Below are 25,120 nucleotides of genomic sequence, written 5' to 3'. Positions count from 1 at the left end.
GAAGACGGAAGCTTGTGTTGCCTCCGAAACGTCGTGATTTTTATTTTATTTTACTTTTATTAATTGTAATTTTTTTTATCTACGTGACTTTACCGAAAACAACCTAAGAATACGAATCCTTGCAGTCACGAAAGCTTCAAATCTAGAATTAAGGCCAGAGGAAATCACCTCAACCGCCCTTCCCTAGTTATTGCTCAATAACTATTTAACTATTCACTGAACCTTTTTTTTTATTTTTCCAGGTAAGGCCCACTGAGCTATACAACTATTTTTCACAAAAGACCTGGCCACAAATTATATCTCAACAAAGTGACTTATCATCACGTGGAAATGTGCAGAAGCCAAATACTTTGAACGCATGTTTCTAAACGTGGACGGGAAAAACCGGAGGACCCGGAGAGAAATCCACACGACCACAGGGAAAGAGAGAGACACGCAAACTCCAAATATACAACTAGCGCCAGGATCGGGATCGAACCAATAACCTCCTGTATACCAGGCGAGGTAGTGACGATCTCGCCGCCGTGGCTTCGTGTGGTGGGTGGAGTTGAGAGCGATCAGATCGAAAAGGTGAGAGCCCGAACTATGGATCTGCTCTTGGGCATCGAACTTAAGAAAGAGAGAGAGGGAGTACAATTGGTTGATAACATCCAAAAATACGCTTGCAGCACTTATACACAAGCAGAGTAAAATATTTAAATAGCCGTTAACAATTCTGCAACTTGAATCACAACAATTAGGGCCCATTATTACGAAGGGAAACAGCAAGACCAATTTTAATTAATTGTGACGCCTCTGTTTTCCTGGCCTAAGCAGAGCTGCATTATTAAGATGCATTTTATGCTAATGCTCTCTTCTTACGGCGTTTTGGCGTCTCAGGGGGGAGTGTGCTCGCGTGTGTGTGAGTGCGCGCGTGTGTGTGCACGTGTGTGTGTGTGCACGCCTGTGTGTGTGTGCAGGCGTGTGTGTGCACGCGTGTGTGTGCGCATGTGTGTGTGTGCACGGGTGTGTGTGCACGGGTGTGTGTGCACGTGTGTGTGTGCGTGTGTGTGTGCACGCGTGTGTGTGCGCGTGTGTGTGTGCACGGGTGTGTGTGCACGTGTGTGTGTGTGCGCGTATGTGTGCACGTGTGTGTGTGTGTGCACGCGTGTGTGTGTGTGTGTGCACGTGCATCTGTGCTTGAGTAACACAGACAGGATCTCCCTTCTCCAGTGCAATTACGTGCCGACACCCACTGGGCAAAATCGAACTTAAGTAGATTTAATTTTGGAATAATTGCAGGAAGCCCTTATATAGTACTGTACATGCTGTATACGTGTGTGTATGTGTGTTCATGTGTGTGTGTGGGTGGAGCAGTGTTTGTAGAGGAGCCGTAGTGTAGTTATTGGGACGCCGCAACCCGAGTTCGATTCCTGCTCACGGTTAACACCAGTGATGATTGTCTGAATGGGTCGTGGGCCTCCCCTAGGTCGACTTAACCTCAAATTAGTAGCTGGTGCGGTGTGTCAACATCGCCACTCGGGAGACAAAGGCGGCCGGGCGTGGTGCTGGCCCCAACAGTCTGTTGCACGGGAGGATATTTCAAAGAGGCATGATGTGTAAGTGATATAATTTTCCCCACATGGCTGGTAATGTAAATTGCAAGTTAACATGCCGGAGCTCCGTCCATTATCAGGATGGGTCATGATGTGAGATGAGGGCACACGAGGGATTCCTCACAAAGTCTGGGTGATGATGATGGTGAAAGTGATGAAGAATCATTGTATCATGGGACCATGGCACACTGCACGATGGTCCTACTTTGGTTAAATTCATTTACAGCCTTTCTCAATCCACTGCTGGATAAAGGGCCGACTGCCCCTCGCCCTGAGGATTGCCGGTGAGTTGTGTTCCATCTATGACCACGCACAACTTCTGATTCTGTTAGACTTCCCCTAGGTTGACGCAGCCTGAAATGTATAATGACCATGCACATGTCATACGCTGCGATGACTTAGCTAGTAAAGAGCAAAGAGTAATTGGCCCGAGAGATATGACGTTGACTGTCACGTGTTTGTTTGGTGAAGAACTGTGCTACAAACCCAGGGAACTGGGTGCGATTCCTAATCATGAAGCAGAATACAAGTGGTTGTTAGTGTCTGGACCGGACTGGAAACTCCTCGAGATTGATTCAGCCTAAAAAGACGACCAGTTTCAGGGTTACATTCACCCTCGGTGCTAGAAACACAAAGGTGGTCAGGTGTGCATGGTTATGGCTCCACTAGCTGTAGGCTTAATGGGTGCTTGATAACAAAAGCCCCTTCCATGATCCACAAGGCAAACTGTGCAATTATCACAAAGCCGGAGGAAAAAAAACCGTCACGATTCATGAAGCTGTTGGCACCTACTTGCTCGACTGCTTTCTGTCGGCACATCAATGGGCCTTTAGATTTGTGTGACACACACTGGATCTCTGCGTGAACCACCAACCACACCTATAATTGCTGAATTACAGGCATCCATCGTGGGAGCAGCGCTAACAAAACCCATTTGACTCGCACCTGGTTAAATAAATAATCTCAACGGATTAATTGATTGACAATATTGATTTGAGCGATTGCTTTCGTTGGTGAGCTGCTTAAGCGAGTGATCCACTGCCTGCATCTCAACGGGCCGGACAAAGGATGACCAAGCAGTTGATCTCTGACCTCAGAAGAGGACCGCTCTCACAGTGTCATCGCCACAGTCTGGCTCCAGCTCTTCCTCCTTAGCCCCTCTCTGGGTGCCATTCCAAATGCCCGTCTCGATAACGTGCCCTCGTCCACACCGCACACGTGCCCCCTTCCATCACAACCACAGCTCCCAGAAGGCGTCTGCAATGTTTCCCTTGCTACGTTCGATTCCTCTCCCCCCTCTTGAGTATGCCTAGAATGATTTCCTGACAACATCTATGCTCAACTTCCAAGTTGCTTACCCTACGACCTTACTCCACACGCTCCTACACTGAACAGTCTAAGTGGTTGTCTGCTCAAGCATGGGCTAGTGTTCATCTCCATTGACAGCCCTGAGCCCGTGGTGCACATTCTACATTCCTATGACAAGGACCAGTATTAAATGAGCAATGCACCAAGAGGGAGTCTTTAGTCCAGGGTGGAAATGTTACATTTCCATGCTGGGACGAGTCACTTCACAGCAGAACCATTGACTTTGAAACAAAGCAGTGCTCATAAAAAAAATAAACAATTTCGAGTCATTCATTTATCCAAAATGGGATGAATGCGTCACTCACTCCATGTCGATAATGACCATACTTCACCTCGTTGGGCACTGCGAGTTGGTGAAGGCAGTGACCAGGGCCAGGTCACACATCACGAGCCAATGGCGTTGACCGTGGCCGGGAATAACACTCAGTTCGCCAGGTTCACAGCGGAGTATGCACCAACTGCTGCACCACCACCACCCCAGTACTCATCTTATTGGCCCCCAAATGGATGTTGAGCTAAGAGCCTGCTCCCAAACACGATTAGAACTCACAACCTTGTGATTGGGAGTGAGTATGAAAACTAGCACTTGCCACTCACACAGATGCGCAAAGAATTATCATTATCCATAAGATTTTTATTTTAAGCCCATGCCATCTCTCACAAAAAAACCCTCTATTATGGATTATTTTGGTCGCGAAAGCCAACGTGTTAAATCATCATTATCGTAATCATCCATGATCAATCCTCTGCTGGGTGAAAGCTTCTCTAAGCCCATGCCATCTCTCACAAACTTGTAGTGCAACAATTCGCGTGGCACTGGCTATTTTGCAAATGCATAACGGTCGCCGTTAAAAGAAAAATCATTAAGTAGTTGCACAAGCTGAGACGATGATGATGATGATGATGTCATATAATACTGATACTGTCAATCAGAAAAAGCCCATTTTGCAAAGTATTATTAACATGAATAACAGCTATTAACGTACGACTTTCAGTACAGAGATTGTTATTACATAAACGTTTTTGTCAGGCAATAATATAATAAAGGACAGTTAAATGACCAAAGATAGTCATGCCATGTCCATAATTAGCAAAGACGTTTGCTATACAGCCTGTATCATGGTATTGCTGAACCGTGGTAACGTTAGCCAGTCACTTTACAATTATATTTCTCGTATTTTAATCATTTATGAGTGCAATTCGCATTCTCGACTTAGCCTTGTTCAAATTATTGTTCAATATAGCCTGGGCTTTGTTAAAACAAAAAACATATTCCGTCTTTTCAAAATAACTCGATGTTACCCAGCTCGCGGTTGAAAACGAAGCAAATGTGTCTCAAGAGGTCTATATTTCATCCGCTAGTTAAATAAAGGATAGTTCTTCTGCCTCTATTTCTCCCGCACCTTCCTACAGGTGGAACAAAGCATTCGAGCAGAGTTTGTTGAGCAAATGAAGCGAGGAAGTTCCAGCTGCCGCTTGTGGGAGCGCGTGTCCCTCCGCTGTAAAAACCACCCTTTATCCTTTATCGCCAGAGACACGTCTCATTAACGAGTGGCATTTTTTCTTTGCACGGGGAGGGGAAAGCGCCACGCGTCGCTGATGTTGCTTTTTCGTTCTGTTTACGCGAGACCCAAGACTACGTCAACGCAACGCCCGACGTTGCGTTGACGATCGAGGGTCCTTGTGTTTTTCCCCCCTCCCCCGTGCGGCATTCCAAGACGGGTGAAGAGCGCGTCCCAGAAAGGGAGGACGTTCACGGGGGAGATGGGGGTGATGAAATCATCGCTTAATCTTGCCACATGGCGGCGGATTGAGAAGGCCTTCATCCAGCAGTGGAATGTCCATGACTGACGATGATGGGTAGACCAGAGGAAATAATGACCATGCCAAAGTTATCCCAAATGTGCTATTGTTCGAATCACGTCATGACATCAACGGAGATCGTCTTGGAATTTTCATAGCTATTAGATGTTCACTTCAACGTGTCAAAAAATTACCTAGAAGTTGTCCTCATTCCTTAAATAGGCATCTCAATTCTAATAATGCCATTTATGTACCCAGGTAGGCCAAACCGAGGCTCAAGACTAATGTTCAGGAAGGTCCTGCATTGGGACGTTGGGCTATTCAGTGAAAGTGTTTGGCCTTTAGGATGAATGAGAGAATGCCATGAAAGTCCATGGCACGCAAAGGGGAAAACACTCACATTTCTACGACAGATAAACTCAACTCACGGAAGAACCCAATTCATTGTCGACTGAGCCCTTCGCCGTACTGCCATTCCCTAGCCACCTTGCAGCCCCATGCCTGCAACGCCGAGCGAGCACAGGTGGGGGTTTCCCATCAAATTGTTAGCCAAGTTCAAATCTGCTTGTCACTTTCAAGGTCAATTGGTTGCATGCAATAACGGTTCACTGCACGTTCGTCATCCGATATATATATTTTTATAAATATATTTGAGCACTCACAGCCGAACTAGGCCACGTTAAAATGCAAATGCAAGTCAAATAACAAATGTTGAGCGGAGACCATCGACTCACTAGAGAACCTGGTTTCATCGCAGGTGGCTCAAACCCAGAATCGAACCTCAAGGCCCTCGGAGCATGCTGGGCTCTGTTGCCCTGGCATGGTCATTCAGCATCCCCAACCATTTGGCCACCTTTCTATTTTTTTGGCAATTAGCCTTCCGTAGCAATTCAGCTTTCCTTGAGCTTCAGCTCCGACTAAAAATTAATTGTCCTTAATAAAGAGGTTCGTACCGTACCGAGGAGCACATTAAAGAATATGTACGCAATGCAATATAATGAAAATTGGATTTGTAGCATCTATACGCGAGCGCATCTCAACACGCAATTTTAAAAGAGGCATCCAAAGTCACCCCAAGTGTTCGTCGCTTAAAAACACAAACGGGCCTGGTGCTTTCCACCCTGCAAGTAATGCATCGGTGTACCTTGGAGTTTTCTTAGTCTCCTGAAATATTTATTTATCCCCCCCCCATCCCCCTTCCCCTCGAAGTCAATTCATTACAGAGAAAATGTTTATTCTGTCTGCTGTTAAGAAACCGCTATTTCGCTTGCACAGCCGAGAAAATGCCAGTGAATTATTCAGGCCCATAAATAAGGCAGCTTTGTTTGTGGACAGGAGCTACCCACGTGCCCCATGTGCCACAAAACGCGTGACGTTCTCGGCAGAAATCGTCGGAAGCCGCAAGATAGCTACCTCCGGTGGACTTGAGGTCAACGTTGGGTTGAGGTCATCTACTCATCTACCACATCAGCAGCCCTGAGACAGTGGTGGAACTTCCACATTCCTGTGGCAAACCATTGCTGCAACTTAATGGAATTGTCTAGAATTGAACTTTACAATTGTGAGTAAATCGAAGGTTATCTTAATCTTTCTATATGTTACATACTATAATAAAAATAACTGTTAAATAATATCTTCTTGGATCTTTCGGTAAAGTTACGTAGAAGGGAAATAAAAAAAATTAAAAAATGTAACATAATAAAATACAATTCTCACGACGTTTCGGCCACAACGCAAGCACCCGTCCTCAGGTGAAGAACAGGGCTGTTGGAAAGACAGCGTCTGAATGAACACCACCAAGCTTGGCAGCGTATATTTAAGCTGGGTTAGAGGACGGCTGCTTGCGTTGTGGCCGAAACGTCGTGAGAATTGTATTTTATAATGTTTTATTTGTATTATTTTATTATTTCCATTCTACTTGACTTTACCGAAAGAACCAAGAAGATGAATCCCTGCAGTCACGAAAGCCTTAAAATGTAAAATAATAATAATATGCCATCGGATGGTACACTGGCACAGTGGTTGGTGCCCTGCGCTATAAACCCGGTGACCTCCGTTCGAATCTCGGCCACCACCAATGTCTGCAGAGTGATGTCTGATCTGGTCCTGAGCACCCATTCATCAACCTGCACTGATTAGCGTAGCCAAAGTTCCGTGAATGGGGAGACCTTCAATCCCGCAGAGGATTGACAAAGAAATGTATATTATTATTAGGAATGCATTATTACTAATATTACAAGCTATACGGGCAAATCTATTTTTTTTACCCCAACAGAATGGCTGTTATTTTGAGTGCCAAGTAAAAATTATACAGTTGGAATGCATGACCAATGCATGTTCAAGTCACATGCACACACAACGCTGTAGATTGTGGGAATTCAGTTGAAATTTAAGTATCTACGTATGGAGCAAAAGAAATTTCATCATACATTCGTACGTACGAATGTATAATGAGGGGGGGGTGGTGTGTTGGCGAGCCCACGACACTTCTCGTGGCCTCAAGGTGCACCTAGCCCCGACACAAAAACTGTGGCGATGTCACCGCCACTTTGTGGCGAACAGCCGTTGCTGTCGGGCGTGGGCTGTTACGAGCTCGAAAATTGTCTTAGAAATAAATATATAGCATAGTAACGTGATTACTTGCAACTTCCAGTGATTGGCCGCCGATGCCAGTTCATCGGCTAGGAGGCTAAGAACGCATGATGACGCCTGCATAGGCTGTGTGCACTGCAGCCCAGCAGCCGAAACGTGCCAGGAAGAAATCTTGAGCGTCCCAGGAGACTCTTTGCTGCTCGTGTTAGCGCTCAGCAGCAGCAGCAGCTTTTTAATTCGAATGTAAAGCCACGCGTGAAACTATTCTCGTGCGTACGATTTTTCTGCAAATGTGACATTTTGTAGATTTCATCGGGCATAAGGCCACGGTGCTGGGCAAGGCTTAGAGTAGCGATTCAAACAAACTGCACTGACGACAACTGCGGGTTAGCTGTCACGGTCAACCTGCACGCAATCTCGGTCGTTCCATTGGCGCACGGCTGACTTAATAAACCTCGACGTATCCTTGACAGCCAGGCGCCTCATCTGGGCTGACAAGAAAAAACTTTTTCTTTGTCCGCTTTCCCCATTTTCTGAAAGGCAGCCCTCGTTGGCAAGGCAAGTAATTCGCTTTCCGCCGTGTTTGTCGGATTACGGGTTCGTACATTACGGTGCCCCGTACATTAAGGGAGGGTGTTTTTAATTCCTGCCATGGTGTAATGGTCAGCACGCCGGACTTCTAATCCAGATGTTGCTGATTCTGTCTCCCGACGCGGAAGTTGGAACAACAGTGGCAAGTTGTTCTGAATTCCTCCCCGGCTCTGTCCACCCAGCGGTAAAAATGGGTTCACCTCGGTCAGTCGAGTGGTAAGGTCGCAATGTGGTGGGAGTGGCGTGCAGGTGTTCCCAGCACTTCCAAGGCGTTTCGAAGAGTTGGATGGCATTACACAACTCAGGCCCGCAGTACGTGATAACGATTCGACTTGAATCAACGTCATAACGTACAGGTGCGATCATGTGGGGTAACCGACGGGAAGCAACGGCTGTGCGAGGGGCAATGGGCTGTGAAGAGAGGAGAGGGCGCGCACACGCAGATGACAACGACAAAATGATAATAATAGTAATAGGGTTTTTCCCCTTTTTTTGGCAACAAAACTGAAACCTTTTTACAAGTATTCATGTCTGCATTAACCATAATACTTGCAGTCAAATGAAAACAAACAACACACTTTGATAATATATGCATTGTCCCTGAAACTGATTGGTCCACACCAAGGGACGGCTTTCTTTTGAGCCTCGACCCAATTGGTGCTCGACCAGAGGACGCCAAAAGGCGTACAGCTCAAAGACAATAAACTATCAAAGTAATGAGGGCTCGGGGTGAGCATCTACATCATTGGACCTCCTTTGCTAGTACCAAAATATAATAATAGGGTTTTTCCCCGACAAAATAGCCACGCAGCTCTCCGATGTGATTTCTGGCTGTGCCACGCGCTGTTCGGCACGGTGTCCGACGTTTGGCTCCACGTGCTGGGAGCTTCTGCAGGAAGGTAGCACGACTCGAAAGAAAAAAAACACACACAATCGGAGAGCCACACGGCACGACCGCGAGGACCGACGCAGCGGCACAACGTTGACGACATTGAGACGGAGCCGCGCGCGAGACGGAGCGAGGGATACTCACTGGGGACCCGGTTGATTGCCCGCAGTGGCCGGAGTACCCGGACCGTGCGGATGGAGGAGAGACTGACGCTCTCCATGGCGAGAGAGTACTCCAGCATGCTGTAGACACACACACACGCACAAGAAGACAAAGATCACCCATATAGCCTTTAATAGACTGTTGGAGAAAGGGCTGTGAGAGAGCACGGCAAACCAGGGGGTGGGTGGCTAGAACCACATCCGACAACCTTTTCTCTCCCCAGGGCTGATGTTTATAAATCGCACTAGGTACTCATTTGAGGTTGAGTTTACTAAGGGGAGGTCCAGGGCTCATTCAGATATTCGCCACTGATACTGACCGTATGCAGGAAATTGACTAGGCGGCCGGGTCTGTAGTGCCTTATGCTAACCAATGTACCACCATTCCTCACAACAACAACAACGACAACGGCCACCATTCACCACTAAGTGATGATGACGTTACCACAGCACTCGTGTCAGGCTAGGTGCACACGAACACACACACCATGAACATCATAGACTGCGAGAGAAATTGCCGTACAAGCACAGACACAACAAACACCTTTCTCCCCACCGCATTAACAACAACCAAGTTGCTGTACACCAGAGACTGACACCGAAACAAAATTAGCATCCCATCCTGTCCGATCCTATCAGAATTTGTCCCATGCCATCTCGTCCCGCGAGCTTCGCAGAGCGCGCATGCCGACGGAATGTCAGGCAGGCACGAGTGGGCGCAGCACAGATTTACTCGAAGATGAAACGGAAATTGTTATATGTGACCAAAATTAATGCGAACATTGAGGGACTGCATTGAGAGTGGTGCATCAGCACCAAACGGAAGCACGGTGTTTGCGATTAACACTTCCTCGGTGTGTATGTTGAACTTCTTTCGCACCGTACGTAACCCACAGCACTAATCGGAGGTGCGGGGGAAGGACAACAACACTAAAACACAAAAAGCAGTTATAAAGAAATTAGTTTTCAATCGAGATGATTTAAAAGTGCATAACTCCAGTGGGTTTCTAATAGCACCAATGGCTTCCTAACTACAACAGGCTGACGTTTCGGACTGTAGGCCCTACTTCAGAGCAAAGAAAGCAGAGGTAGGGGGATGAATCGAGTTATGGTTGCATATCACGTTGTCCTCTAAGGAACTGGGATTTATTTTATTTGACATACATACATTGCTTTCAATTCGTATTTCATAAGAAATCTCAAAAGGTCGGCCACCGTTAAGCCAGTCAAAGATGCGCAAACATTCATAATAATTTAAATTGTATTTAATTGCCTGAAAGGCTTTCTGAAAAATTTTGAGAGAGGAAAAAAGGAAACGGCCTATTTGTGCACACTAATTAAGCTGTGCACAGAAACATTCAGTGTCGTCTGCTCGTACACGTATTCTCCCGGAAAAAAAATGTATTCATAGTCTTTGAGAACATTTAACTGGGACAGTGCATCAGCATACAGTCACTGCCAGCAGACATCGTGGAGCTACTGGACATCTGTGAAAAAGAGCTTCATAACTCATCAGATTCCTCCAGTCTAAATAAATATTCAGATTCTCAACAACGATGCAATCCGTGAGTTTGCATTCAGCAGCCAATGGGACCCTGCTCTCTTTCGTTTTTCGACATTTATTCAGTGAACGTACAAACGCGAATACAGCAGATCTCTCCCTGGATTCCTCATCAGCAACCTTCAACCGCATCCGCTGCACCAACCACGGCTGATGCGGTTGCACAAATGGGCAATTAAAAACTCTCTCCGGCAGTGGGCGGCGACCGTGCTCACCACCCAGAACAGAACCGTGGACCGGGTACTAACGACTCGGTGCACGATTCACATACGAAGGAGGAGGCATCGTCACAGCAATACCACCACTTACATCAGCATCAGCCGTAGGGAGGAGAAGACTGAAAATAGGTTTTCATTAATTCGATATGTTTGTAGCTAATGCACCGTGCTCTCAATCCGGTGACCCGAGTTTGATTCCCGGGTGCAGTGAGCACAAGTGGCAAGTTACATCTGATCCAGCCCTGGACCCGGTTGCTCCTTCACGAACATGCCCAATCCGTCCCTTATTTCACATTTCTCCTTTAAGACCACTCAGTCTTGTTGTGTTGGGCTCCTTGGTCACTGTGCTCGTGAACACAGCAGCACCATGTACGTTTTCTGCAAAAAGTCAGCGGTGTGAAATGTTGGCGCAGGGGTTTGGTGCACCACACTAAGAACCCGGCGACCTGTGAGCCAGTGCGGAAACTTCCACATTCACGTGGCAGGTGCCAATTTATATACAGGGACTCCTCTACTGACGGACGAGTTAGGTTCCATAGGTCTGTTCGTAAGTCGATTTGTTCGTAAGTCCAACTTTACTCCTGTGGCGATTACAAACGTGTTATACGGCATGTACGCTAAACACGGGGAATGGCTTTAAAGTTGTATAATCTCCTGTAGATGTAGATGCCACTGGTTCTTCACGTTCTGCAGATGTAGATGCCACCACCGCCATCTATTGCGCGGCGGTTGAACTTACGACTCTGGGACAACTGGACATACGGACAGGTTTGTTCGTATCTCTGAAAGTTCAAAAGTCGATTGTTCGTAAGAGGAGGAGTCCCTGTATAGATTAAGCGCTGTTGTTTACCCATATAGAGGTATAATTTTTTTTAACCTCAAGTGGATGATTAGTTGAGTCAGCCCTGACCAAGATATTAACGCACAATAAGCAATGATGGCACCACCCAGTCAGCTGAATACCAACGGGACACCAGCATGGAATTACAGGCTCCCAGCATCACCGTCTGATGTTCAGTTCAGCCAAAGGAAATGAGTGCCACCCAATTTAATAATAATAACACAATACCCTGTGGAGGAGCGATGTCACAGTTGTTCACACACTGCGCTATGAACGAGGCCAGTTGAGTTAAATTCGCAGCCATGGGTAGCGTCGGCGACAAATGATATCCGAGCCGGTTCAGGCATCCCTGAACTGACCATAAACCTGCACTGATCAGTGTGGCCAAACACTCCATGGCCGAGATGCCCTGGGGGAGGCCTCCTCCCTGCATTGGACTGACAACGGTGCGGAAATCAGCATTGATTATTATTTTGTTGTTTCGAGGGAGGCATAAGTGGCGTGGAATTGCCGCTATCTACCCCAGCGAACGCCACTCTGCAGGTACCCTGCCTCATTTTAATTTGCCAAAACAGACACTTTACAAAACGGTGGCAAGAGGCATTTCAATGTGATTAACTCTTTGCCTGAGTGCGGTGCTTTTGTATGTAAGTGCATTGACACTTGAGATTATTATTATGATGAGAAATTTGAAAAAAGAATCGCATTCAGTCAATATTTGGTGTCATTGGGGTTTTTTTAGGGGGGAAGGGGCGGAGCAGTCGCAGATTCACTCGCTACAGCCCTCCGCCATTCAACTACGGAATCACTTGGTCACTGACGTCGCCGCCACTGATCTTTAGTGATCAAGCTCGGGTTCACCGGGGGCTTCGCAGCGCCGTGCGCCATCCACAAGTTCCACCGCTCCGGCCCGCAGTGTCTCGTAGAAGGCGAACCCTTTGCGTGTTCGTTGACAAATTACCAGCAACAAATGCAACAGGGAACTGACCCAGAGGCCACGATGAAGAAGTCGAGGCGGTTCCACGCGTCGCCCATGTAGCACTTCTTCCCGAACACGCCCAGGGCGACCATCTTCACCAGCATCTCCGCCGCAAAGAACGCGAAGATGAAATCATCAAAGGCCTGTAAGGGAGGCAAGCACGAAAACCCATGTTTTATTCATTTGGTAAAACATTTAAATAGGAAAATCCCTGACGGATGAAACACCCCATGTTTTCGCTGATGTCCTGCGGAGCAATCAGCATGGAAATGCACGGCATCTGAAAAAAATTGTGCAATGCCGTAAAAAAATGTCTACTAAATATGCAAATAACGCCCAAGTCAGATTTACTGGAATGCTGACAATGCTGACATATTGTGGATGGATGCTCGCTTAACTCGCTCAGGAGTCAAGGGGGCATTATAGCGACTGTAGTTGATAACACTACACCTCACCTCGCCCAACACTCCCTTATGATAGATGCTGCTGCTGCTGATGACGAAAAGTCAACGCTTGACCTCCACGGTCCGCTCTCACACGGCCTCCCATTACCTCTCCCCCTCATTACACCGTTAGCACATCCTTCAACAAACTTGGAAGCACCTTGGCTATCGACACACGTAATGACACATGCGACGTAACCCCTACGCCTGCGAAGCATCTAATCGTTGTCGTCGCTGTTGGTGGATTTTTGCACATGGTCACTGACCTCCGTGGTCCGTCTCACTAACGCTGCCCCCCCCCACCCCTCTCCACACGAGTCCCACCAGCCATCGTAGCGACAGCGGCAGCCTCCTCGCTCTGGTTGCATCGGGAACGCCCTCACGCCACGCTCTTTGCCAAGCTTCCAAACTGCATACCCCATCCCCCCAGCCCCCGAAACCTGCCACGCGATTTCCCCGAGCGCGGCCACCTCTGCATCTGTGATCGCAGGGCGGAGGCTTCTTTTGTCGTTGCTTTGTTAAAGTCCAGAACCTCTGACGTGCTCAGTCACGTGAGGCATTGCACCTTGCCTCGAGCACCCGTATTTTAACGATAAGTAGACCTCAATTGTCATCCGAAGTTGCGTACGTACAGTAGTCCACCAAAAACCCAGCCCTGCGAACGCATTCGCTGTAATTAGGCCCACCAATTACTGAAGGCAGTTGCTGGTAAGCCAGTGTTATTACTGTACTTTCATTTCAGTGTTCGATGAGACGAATGTTACTTGGCAAGTCGTGGCTGCAATTTTTTGATGACTCTTACTTTTAATAATTTGACAATGCTCCAAAAAAAAAACTCTTCAAAGGGATGAACAATGTTGTCAGCAGTTTGCGTTAATGAGCGTAAAGCGAGCAGCCAAAACGCATAAAGGATGATCAAATAGCAGAGCCAACAATTAAAGCGGAGTGCCGATATTTTCAAGGTTAAATTACTTGAGGTCAATAAAAAAATTATATTGCGTAACATTACTGTGCATGACGCCTGAGTAATTACGTTGTGCTGCTTATGGAAGTAATCAGTATTAGGAGATGGACCACTTTGTAGAAATGTATCCTGTGCCAACAACGGCTTGAGATTGACACATGTACAGAAACTATAATATTCGGAGCAATGGTTACACTTCCACAATAATAATTATAAATAACGCTCAGACGTTTGTCAAACCCTAGAAAGAGGGGCTACGCACAAAGTGACGGTCACTTGAGGTTGTTTAACCATACTTCACGCCGATCTGTGCTGGTTGCTGAATGGTGGGGGTGGACCATCGCTGGCTCAGATGAGTACTGGATTGTTTAAAGTAATGCCTCGGCATTTCCCAATCAGAGGGCTCGACTGGCAATGAAAGGTCACAAGTTAAAACCCCGATCAGGACTTGACCCAGCCCATCAATCCTCACGGGGCCTCAAAACTCGAACCACTGCCACCGCCCACTTTGTTCTGATACCAGGACGCTTGGGCTATGCCCCTTTTTAACCTTTAGTGGCCTCCATCCCTTTTTAATTATTATTACACGCGTTTTATTAACTCACTCTGTCTGTTGTTGTATCCTTAAATCTTGTAACTCAATGTTTACCCACTTCCCAATGTGGCATCGACTGCAAACTTGGTATTCTTATATGATACTGATGACAATACTATATTTTTGAACATTCTTTTGTATATGTTATGTTTCGGCTTCGGTCTAATTGTCCACGCTCAACTGACGTTGGCTGTAAACCACCACGGTCCCCTTACGTTATGGCAAGCTTCGTGGCCACTTCCTGGAGTCGTGGAGTTCTTCCATTACTAGTACGGTACATTTCATTAAAGCGTGTTTTTAAAAAAAGTTTTTAAAAATATTACTTATTCCACCTGATGACGGTGGCTTGTGTTGCGATCGAAACATCGTAGTTTTTTGTTTTATTGAATTTTGTAATTTTTTTTAACCTACGTACGTGCATTTACCGAAAGACCCAAAGAATATGAATTCCTGCAGTCACGAAAGCTTTAAGTCAAGATTTAGAACCACTGTTATGGAATCCAACAGTGGTTCGTGCAGAGGTGGGCTATCTCTTGCCATGGGAATGTGGAATTGACACTTCTGGCTCAGGGCTGCCAATGGCGTTGATTACCATCCAAAGCTCCCTAAAGCATTTCACTTTGCTCAGAACTAAATTTAATAAGCTGTAAACCCGCGAGTGGGTTCACAGCTAATGATAGGAATAAATAACTCCAACTTGGCAACCCCTTCACTTACTCCTCTCCCGTTCATCACACGGACATCTTAATATCAGTGGTGCTCAGCTCACTCTCATCATCATCATCATCACCACTGTAATGATCATTCTATATCCAAGCTGTGCAATTATTAATTATCATTATAATTGTGTTGATTATACTGCGTCAATGTCATCGTAATAATCATTGTCGATAGCGTTAAGCACGATCCATCAAACACCATAAATAATGTAGCGATTCTTGTGAAGCATCGTAATCCTTACTCGTGGTGCTGTGGCCAGTCTGCATCATCCATCATCATCATTACGTCTGTTGTCATAATCATTCTGCAGCATCATACTTTTATAATCGGTAATTATTATACACAGCATTTCACCATTATTACCGTCGTGGTTAATATGTATGTAGAACGTCTTTTGCACCGTACGTGGCCAACTGTACCGATCGGAGTTTAGCGCGATCATTGTCATCATGTAGTGATCAGTCTTCATTACCATCATGATAATCATTCTGTCGTGTGCAGTATTTGTCGTCGGCACGTGGCGCCGTGTCGTGCCAGCGAGAATCCTACCTGCAGCACCTGGCAGCGCTGCGAGTGGCACTCCACCTCGGCGCAGGGCTGGAACATGCCCAGGGTGGCACAGTTGAGCAGGATGACGAGCATGCTCGCCCGCTCAAACCACCTGCAGCCGCCGTCAAGGTCAACCAACCGCATGGCGACGCGACCACAAGTCCACACAGTGACATGATCACATGGCAATGCGACCACACGGCAACATCTCAATACAGTGAAATGACCACATGGCCACGGACAACCTTACCGTGAAATGACCACATGGCAACGCGACAACATAGCAACGGGACCGCACAGTAACATGACAGCACGAATTGCATGACCAGACCGTGCCACGACTCGGCAGGGACGCAACCACGTGGTGACACGATCAAAACGATAGCAAACTTGCCAGTGACGCGACCGCATATTGACATGATGGCGCAGTGACACGGTCATATGGTGACACGACCGCACAGGCAACGGGACCCCACGGTGACACGAGTGCAATTAGAGAGGTCACCGTGACCTCTCTTGTCTTTGATGCCACCGCACCTCCCAATCGCTGCCTTGCTGCTCACAAATCTTGCATTGGCGATGGTGCCCAGGCTCAAGTAAATTTGGACTGCTATTAAATTATCATCGTCGTCGTCATCATCATGCGACTACTATTAAGGTATCGAAATATGTTTTTCGTTCGTCCATCGTGGCACTTACAAACTTGAAAAAGTAGTGCCAGGGATGAGCGTCCGACACCTCATCCATAGCCGCCAAACAAAACGTCTTCTTTGCAAGATGATCATGCGAGGCTGAGTCGACCTAGGGAAGGCCTAGGACCATCCCTTCAAGTACTACTCGCCACAGACGTTAGCCGCTCAAACAAATCACTCGAGACGCCGGCGTATGGCAGCAAGAGCAGTTTATGCGAATGTTGTTGCAAGAGAACACGAGTTTGGCGCAACGGTCCTCCGCTGACCGTGCGTGATGAATGGACGAATGACGTGAACTCTGCCAAGGAATCAAACTCAGGTCGGTCACGTGGTCCCCACTAGTTATGCCGCCAGGCACACACACACACACGAGGTACAGACGCATCGAAACTCAACAAGCCGCGCTGACCAACGCTACAAATGTCCATGGCAAGGTCTGAATTGCCACCGTTCAAGGTGAACTAGACATCATGTCTGCCCTATTCCAACACCCACACTCGGAAATCACCAGCATTTGAAGCAATAAATAGACATGGGTTGACATATATGTACAGATTATTTGGCTGCTATACATTCCCACAAGATAAACGACTTGGGTTGAGCTATCAATTGTGGCCAGGTTGCTTCTGAAAAAGAAACTAATAGCTCAGTGGGCTTTACAAGTTGTATTTGTACGTGATTTGCTTAGCTTTACTATACTTTGCACTCCTATCGTGTTGTTTTTGTATTGTTGTTGTAACTTTCTGACCCACCCTGGCTGGATATCTGTGAAAAAGAGCTCTTGGCCTCTTGTTTTTATCTTTTGTCTTTCTTTGGAATTTTCACTTAAATTCTAACTTAGCAATCTTTGAAATACGTAATCGACCAGGCTATGCGTTAATTGTGTGTTGACCGACTCTCTGTGTCGTTTTACATAATATTTCGATACTTTGCTAGGTTATTTAATTTTAGTGTGTTTCTTTCTCCCTCTAAGCCTGCGTACTTCTCTACGCGTCTCCTCGTACTCATTGACATGTCAATGTTGTCTCTAACCCCTCCCTCTCGCTGCCTCCGCCCCCCTCTGTCTATTTAAAGCCACCCCACAGAGACGATCACCCCTCTCTGTACCTGTGTTGCTCTCTCTCTATGTATCTTGGTGATATCTGTCTGCTTATATGTCTGTCTATAGTTTTCTGGTTAGATTTTATGTCGCTATTTCATTATACCTGATGATGATTGCTTGTGTTGCAATCGAAACGTCGTATGCTATTATTTAATTTCTTATTTTATCTGTATACGTGACTTTACCGAAAGAACCAAAGAATAAGAGCTGTGTAGCTCCTCGGATTCCTCCAGTATAAATAAATGTTATGATTCTGACCTGCTATGATTAATGTAAATGATGGGGGGATGGTGGGGAGGGGGAAATCATGACATCGCTACCGTTCAGTCTTTAAACAATGAGAGTACCACACCGCAACAATGGTAAAACCCCGATACTTTCACGGTTATCTAGCGAAGCATTAATAGTACAGCGATTAAAACATTTAAATTGTATTGGACCACAGTATCAATAAAAAAATGTTCTATGCATCGTAGAAGCCCCAGCGATTATCATCCTCACCTCTGACTTTCCCTCACCTTGTTTCATGTTTCTTCACCTACACAATCACAGAGGGGTTCATACTTTTTGTTTTTTTCGGTAAAGTCACGTAGGTAAAACAATTAATACAATTTTACCGAAAAAACAAACAGTATGAATCCTTGCAGTCACGAAAGCTTCAAATCTAGAATACACACAGGGGTTCTTTATGTGAGTATAATGTTAAGAGTGATGATTCACGGTCCTTTATTAATGCACTACCGGTTGGAGGAAGCCTTCCCAGGCCCTGGTGGCTATGGGGTGAGAAGGGTGCTAGTGTAGGATGATAATTAACAGGGAGGGAGCCGAGTTGCTGGTTCACACACCACTCGCCACTTCTGTGAGCTCGCGATGGCAAATCCAACTCGGGTTGCCGGCCACAGTGAGCGAACCACCGTGCCACCGCTCCCCCAGCCGCCTCTATCTTCGCCTGCGTGTGAATCTATTTTTGCGATAACGTTTTGAAGCTCAGCAAACATGAGTTATTGTTTTAATAAAAAAAAGCAGCTGCTGGATAAGATTTCCTCTTCATTACCTCGAACTGCAAATGCCCATTAATGAAACATTCCTGTATATTATTATGCTGTAGCTTCGGGCTTGCTGCCTATATTTTTTATACATTCATAATTCTCGATGTTGCAGAAATCATTAAATGTTTTTTTCTCCCAGTCGGGTGACAGATGCATTCATTAACGTGCGTCCAAGTGTACAAAGGTGGTGTTTGAATAAATGTAATTTGCTTATTTTGTTCTGTACGTAGATTCTCGCCGTTACCGTTTGCTTAATGAGTTCATTTCGCCGTTGTGTTCACGCTGTACCCAACACAGATTAATCTGCTCTGGAGGTCCGAGCTTTTCATGATCTACTTCGCTTTAACTTTCTGCCAATGTCCTCTACTTAAACAGGTGAGAGAGAGAACATAAAGATGAATTCTCTCTTTTGGCAATAAAACTTGCGTGTGTATATGAGGACATGTCGCAAAGATAGGGTCAGTCACGAGGCACCTGAGCGAGTGAGTTACATAAATCCGACGATGTTCTCGAAGAGCTAAGTAAGCCGACACTTGGCAGATATAGAGCCGAGTGCACGCTTAGAAGTACGAACGTTTAAGCAGTTTTGGGATTTGAACGTAGGCCGATGAACATATTCACCGCAACGTTTTGAAGGATGCAGACTCCATATATGACGCATCTATATATAATAGAAACGACAGCTAACATTGTACATTTTAAACCCCCCCCCCCCAAGAAAAAAATTGGGAGCTAAATCTTTAATGCCCATTCATTAAACATTCCTGCTCGTAATTATGCTTTTGCTTTGGGCCATTTATATGCTGTTAAGATTATAATTCTCAACATCAGATTTTCATAGTTTTGGATATGAAGGTTAGGAATGGAAATTATTCCAGCTGCTGGATAAGATTTCCTCCAAAGAATACCCATATTCTTTGAGTACTCAAGGATATTATTGTTGTATTATATTTCAGGAGTAGTCCAGTACAGGAAAAGTAAAACGCCCAAAATGTGCTGCCACTAACGAGTAGATCTGTGGACAGTACACCCTCGGGTTAACGGACCCCCATTCAAAGGATTTCAGATTTAACAGACAAAATCTACTGAATCAGAGTTTTGTCCAAAGATCGGACAACATCAACGACAACAACGACAACGGCCTTTGCCCCAACAACGAACTAAGTTCAGTAATGTGGAAATCAGTCCGGTTAATATTCGCATCTTGTCACAGAATGTATTACATTACACGTGTTTTTTTGTTTAAAATAGGTCAAAATAGGAGAAATCAAAGTGGAAAATAAGCTGGTCTAACACTGTTTGAGACTAGGCTCTCAAGAAAGCTGCCTCTGGTGTGGCGCAATCAGTTTCAAAGACAATGCATGTATCCTTCAGAGCATGTTTTTTCCTTGCATGTTCACCACAAGTACGTGTGGTTAATGCAGACAGGATTCCTTGCAAAAGGTTTCTGTTTGGTGTTTTAACATCTTAACACGGAGAGGGTGAACCCCATTGTTATATTTTGATCCTGGCAAGAAAGGTTCCCATAGTATCAGGAAGTAGTTTGCATGTGGTAGGGTGTGATTTAGTGCTCAAAACACTTTTGTCATTTGGCCATTCACGGACAATCGGATTCTGCAGACACACCTTCCACCCTACGAGTCCGTTAAACCGAGGGTTCACTGTGTATTGCTTTTGTATGTTATGATGCAATGTTATGATGCAATGTATGTTATGATGCAATGACACTGACGATGTGGCTGGGATGCAGAAATCCCCTTGCCTGCGGTGATGCAGGGGACCACTATCGCGGATCGCATCATCCGCGGGCCAATGCGTGCTACGTGCTCCGCTTAACGAAAGCATCGCAGATAATCGGAAGAATATGGCCGTTGGTAATTGGAGTTGTCGTGGACGCCATGTCTCCCACGGATGATAGGAATCACGGGCGATTGGGTAAACGGATAAGAGGAAGCTCTACGATACTGGCGCAAATGTTGCCGGGTGGCACTGCGGCTAGAGCGACCGATCTCACAGTCGAGATTGTTTCTCCAGTCACGTGAGCATGGGGACACGTTGACATTTGACCCATGCCTGACAATTCAGGACATTGCTGTGATTGAAATACGGCTTTGCTTGTCGTTACTTTTCCAGAAGATGAAACCGAATATCCTCTAGAGCAGGGGTCCCCAACCCCCGGGCCACGGACCGGTACAGGTCCATGGCCTGTTAGGAACTGGGCTGCACAGCAGCAGAAGGTGAGCGGTGAGTCCGCGCGTAGCCCGCCCCTATTGTTTTATTGACCACTTCCGTCCGCGCCTCTTTCCCGCACTGCGCACTTGTCTCAGTCACAGTGTTGGTAAGCCCACAAGCTCTAACCCCGAGCCAAAATGAGTAAAAAACTAAAGTCGCCGGAGAGCTTCTTTGAAAAGGGGGAAAGACCCAATGATGAACCCCCCCCCCCCCCCGGTCCGTCAAAAAATTGTCTTCCACAAAACCGGTCCCTGGTGCCGAAAAGGTTGGGGACTGCTGCTCTAGGGCAGTGTTCTTCATTGCAAGACACGCGCGTGCCACTGGTGGCCCGTGATGGCCTTTAGTGCGGCACCCCGACAATACACGGAATGTGAAAATACCCCATCGTGCTGTCAAACCCAATGGTTTCAAATGTGTGGCAGCTCTCACACTGATGATGTCTTATCGGTGAAAGAGGCCCCCCTCTGAAAATTAGTGAAGAACATTGCCCGAGAGCTTGCCCAATAGAGGCCCTCCCCCTAGCAGTGACCTGAACGAGTAACTGCATTGTCAGAGAAGTGGAAACAGGTTTGTAAAAAGATAAAGAACTGTCCGGTTGTAAGCTTTAGTTGTTCCCATAAAAACTACATTCATTAACATCCGCATGCGAGCAGTGCAGTAACAGACCCTGCGCGAAGTTTTAATCAAAACAAACAAAATATAAATCCATGAAAACCGTGCGTACAGCATGCGTAGAATGAATCACATTTAAACACACTTGATTCAATTTCCCCAAAAATGTCCCACTGACAATACACATAATTTCATTAAGTTTGTTTCTTAACTCTAATTCAATATTAGCGGTCATGAAACTGTTCCGTCCTTTTTATAACCTACAAGTAAAGGACTTGGTTTTTTTTTAATAAGTGCTGTTAGCGAGCACCTATTAAGGCTGGCATAATGCAATTTGGGAGGGGGGATGGAGGGCATAGCCGGCGCAACAGACGCAAGCCCGCCGTCATCTCTCCAGTGCTCATGTCGATAACCACACCGCTACTGGATGAGATGCTTCGTTTTAGGCTAAGTCTACCTAGTGGAGGCCAGAGCCAGATTTAGATGCCGATTTGCACTGGAGTTGCATGCGCATCACGGTTGAGATTTTAACCCAGGGTTTCAGGATCGTAGCGTGGTGCGTAAATCACCACGGCGATTAATTATAATATGCCGTCCGATTTATCTAAGGAGGTTTTCACTGAGACGCAGGATTATTATACCTTGAATGCTTTAAAAGGGCTCACCCCACATTACTTGCAGGAACTAATACATTTATATATTCCATCAAGGTCATTAACAGCTTCTGATCTCCAACTGCTCAGCACTCGGGCTTTTGTTTTGCGTGGCACCCAAGCTATGGAACGCCTTGCCACTTGAAGTCAGGCAATCAGGGTCGGTAGATAGATTCAAGTCTGCTGTGAAAACCCATCTCTTTAAAGTGGCCTTCCCTCTTTAGTTTGGTCGGTTGCCCTGGTTCTGTTTTTGTTTCCTGCTTTTCATACATTGTGTATTGCGATCTTAGGATGGAATGCGCATTATAAATATTTATTATTATTATACATCAGGGTCCCGTGTAGGATTTGAGCAAATCTATTCAAACCGAATTTCTTATTTTTAAAGGAACTCGTGAGTGTCTGGAGAAAACTATAAATCAAAGAGAATATATTTAGAAGGGCTGTCCAAGCCTGGTTAAGATATCATTGGCTACTTCTCTTCGCTGTGACTGGGAATACAACTCAGACGTCTGGCTCCAAAGCGCAATGCAGTCGAGAGAGGTATCACATTTCATTTTCAAAGGACTATCATCTGGTTAGAGGACATACGTTGTACAATATGTACAATGTCTTGAACTCGGTGTACTAGTGGGCACGTCACTTTCCTACGAGAATGCATGTATTGTTTCTGTCATAAATGGAATAGTGCAGACAGTTCAACTCCGTTTAGGTAGATCTCATTCAGCAGTTAATATGTTTTTGTCTTTCCGCGCTGCAGACTGATAATTACTAAGCAGAGCAGTCTACAAAGCAATATCCATAATGTCACATTTCATTTAGTTTCTTGTCAGATACACACGGCGTGGTGATATAGAAAAACGTAACAAACTTTATTAGCTTTGCACACTCAATTATTATATTGAGGCAATATTCATGACCATACATCTTTCTTACGACATCACAACGCAGTAGTATATTTTATCCATCTGCTGATGCATTGATTCAAATGCTTAAGGAGATTATTATGCTATTTGTTTTTTTATCTCACGATACTACAATGTAATAATCCAACGAGGGGCCTGCCACCGCACGAGCCGATTTCACATCGCACCATCTGCATTTGGAGCACTTGACTCTCAGTCGTCAAGTTAAGAATTCAAATACTGGTTGGGGTTTGAGACTCGGACCCATCAGAACTTCTGGGGAAGGCACAGGTTTGTCGGACACGTTGCCTGAAGAACCACGGGGGGATTGGTCTGTTGCTATTTCGACGGTGAAATTCACGTCACTTGACGTTTGCGCTCCCGTTTTTTCCATTGTGGCCGATTACTGGATGACAGTCGTGTACACGGAGAATTTTTTTTTCAGATCGTCGTTTAATTGAACGATGAGTTAAAGAGGAAAGGCGAAGATTGCCAAGACGACGAAAGTGCTGAGCGTAGCTTTGGATGGAGTGGAAGCGTTGTACAACTGAGAAAGGTCTAAGTGAGACGCGGCTAAAACCGTTCGAGACATGTGACATATTGCAAAAAAATATAATGAAGTCATACATATTTATTTACCTATGAACAAATGTATTGTAGAAAGGTAAATTCATCAAATATAAATCAATCACTACACTTATTTCTTCGAACAAAGAACATTTTCTTCTCTGCCTTGAGCTGTGGAAAAGTCATTAATGATGTAATCACAATTAATTTGCTTGGTAGTGGCTTTATATGTGATTTGGCCCTTATATATAATTAATTTAGAGCGTTATGGGATGCTATTAGCATGAATAGCGAAATATAAAATGAAAGTGTTATTATTAAATGAATGCTCCAATGGCCACGCTACTGCAGCTCAGCTGTTACTTCAATATGGAATGGAGGGGCTTTAAGGAGGGCCTACAAAATATGAGGGCCTGAAGCCTTATTAGCCTAGGGGTTAACCAACCCCTGCTCACGCCAGATCAGGTCACCAACCTCACCATTGGCAAATCAATCCCAGGAATCTACCAGTAGCATCACAAAATAGTTTGTTAAACTCGGGTATGGATCTTAATTTAATATTCACTATGCAATACGCAATTATATTTAATTTTTCTATGGTCTAATGTTAGTGTCCTATAAGCTATCTGATGATCACCTTGGTTCCAATGGTACCACATTTATCACAAACTGTTTAGCGTCTGTAATCCTGCACCGAGGTTTTCTCACACAGAGACCGACACACTTTTTCCCCACACCTAAATATAGAAACGTTTTTAACGTTTTCATCTTTAACGGGATGATGGATGGAGACAAAGATAATACATTTGCGGGAGCACAAAGAGTTCTATTGGGAGTGCTATTAACTAGAAACCATTCAAACTCATCAACAAAATGGCAAAATGAAACTGTGACAAGCAAATGTGCAATGCCACCATCCATTATCCCAATTTTTTTTCCTGTAATTTCCAAACCTATCACTACGTGAAAAGTGATGTGTGACTGGGTGGCTGGGGGGGGTTATAATGCCCATGTCGCTGTGTTCCTGGATTCAAACCCAGCTTCAGCCGCTTGCCATGTAATGGTTATAATGGGTCCTCAAATACGGTGAGTTGATGGTCTCATCTCATTGACAGTAAAATAAATTAAACGAAATAAATGTGGGTTTTCACTAAGTTTTGTCCAGCTCGTCACCCAGAGATGAGGTTGTACATTTTTACATTCGTAAATACGTCCGATTCGTAGGTAGGTTTTCGCGGTTGTGTTACGCAGTCCGTGTGTGTGTGTTTTGGGTTGTGTCACACTTTGTTCGGTATTAGGTCCACTCGCTGGTTTGCTTCTTCAGGAGCTGAATTGGAGACCGTGAGAGCTGCTCCATTTAGTTCCTAAACAAGCTCCCAGCACATTGGTGCGAAACGTCGGACACCCATGCTGAATAACGTGCGGCACAGCGGGAAATC

The 25,120-nt window shown here is 45.6% G+C and overlaps 1 protein-coding gene across 1 annotated transcript in view; it reads right to left on the bottom strand.

Moving 5' to 3' along the window:
• Window positions 1-25,120, bottom strand: part of LOC144721291 (voltage-dependent T-type calcium channel subunit alpha-1H-like) — a 270,667-nt gene that overhangs the window by 150,345 nt on the left and 95,202 nt on the right. Inside the window, exons 2-4 of the mRNA XM_078598797.1 lie at window positions 15,870-15,981; window positions 12,608-12,741; window positions 8,983-9,080 (exon numbers count right to left, since the gene is read on the bottom strand). Coding sequence (XP_078454923.1) covers window positions 8,983-9,080; window positions 12,608-12,741; window positions 15,870-15,981 — 344 coding nt within the window. The remainder of the gene's footprint in view (window positions 1-8,982; window positions 9,081-12,607; window positions 12,742-15,869; window positions 15,982-25,120) is intronic.

This window comes from Lampetra planeri, chromosome 1, assembly GCF_965212315.1.
Source record: "Lampetra planeri chromosome 1, kcLamPlan1.2.h2, whole genome shotgun sequence".
Lineage (NCBI taxonomy): Eukaryota > Metazoa > Chordata > Hyperoartia > Petromyzontiformes > Petromyzontidae > Lampetra > Lampetra planeri.
The sequence above is the reverse complement of the archived record's forward strand: the minus strand, read 5'-3'. Positions and strand labels throughout refer to the sequence as shown.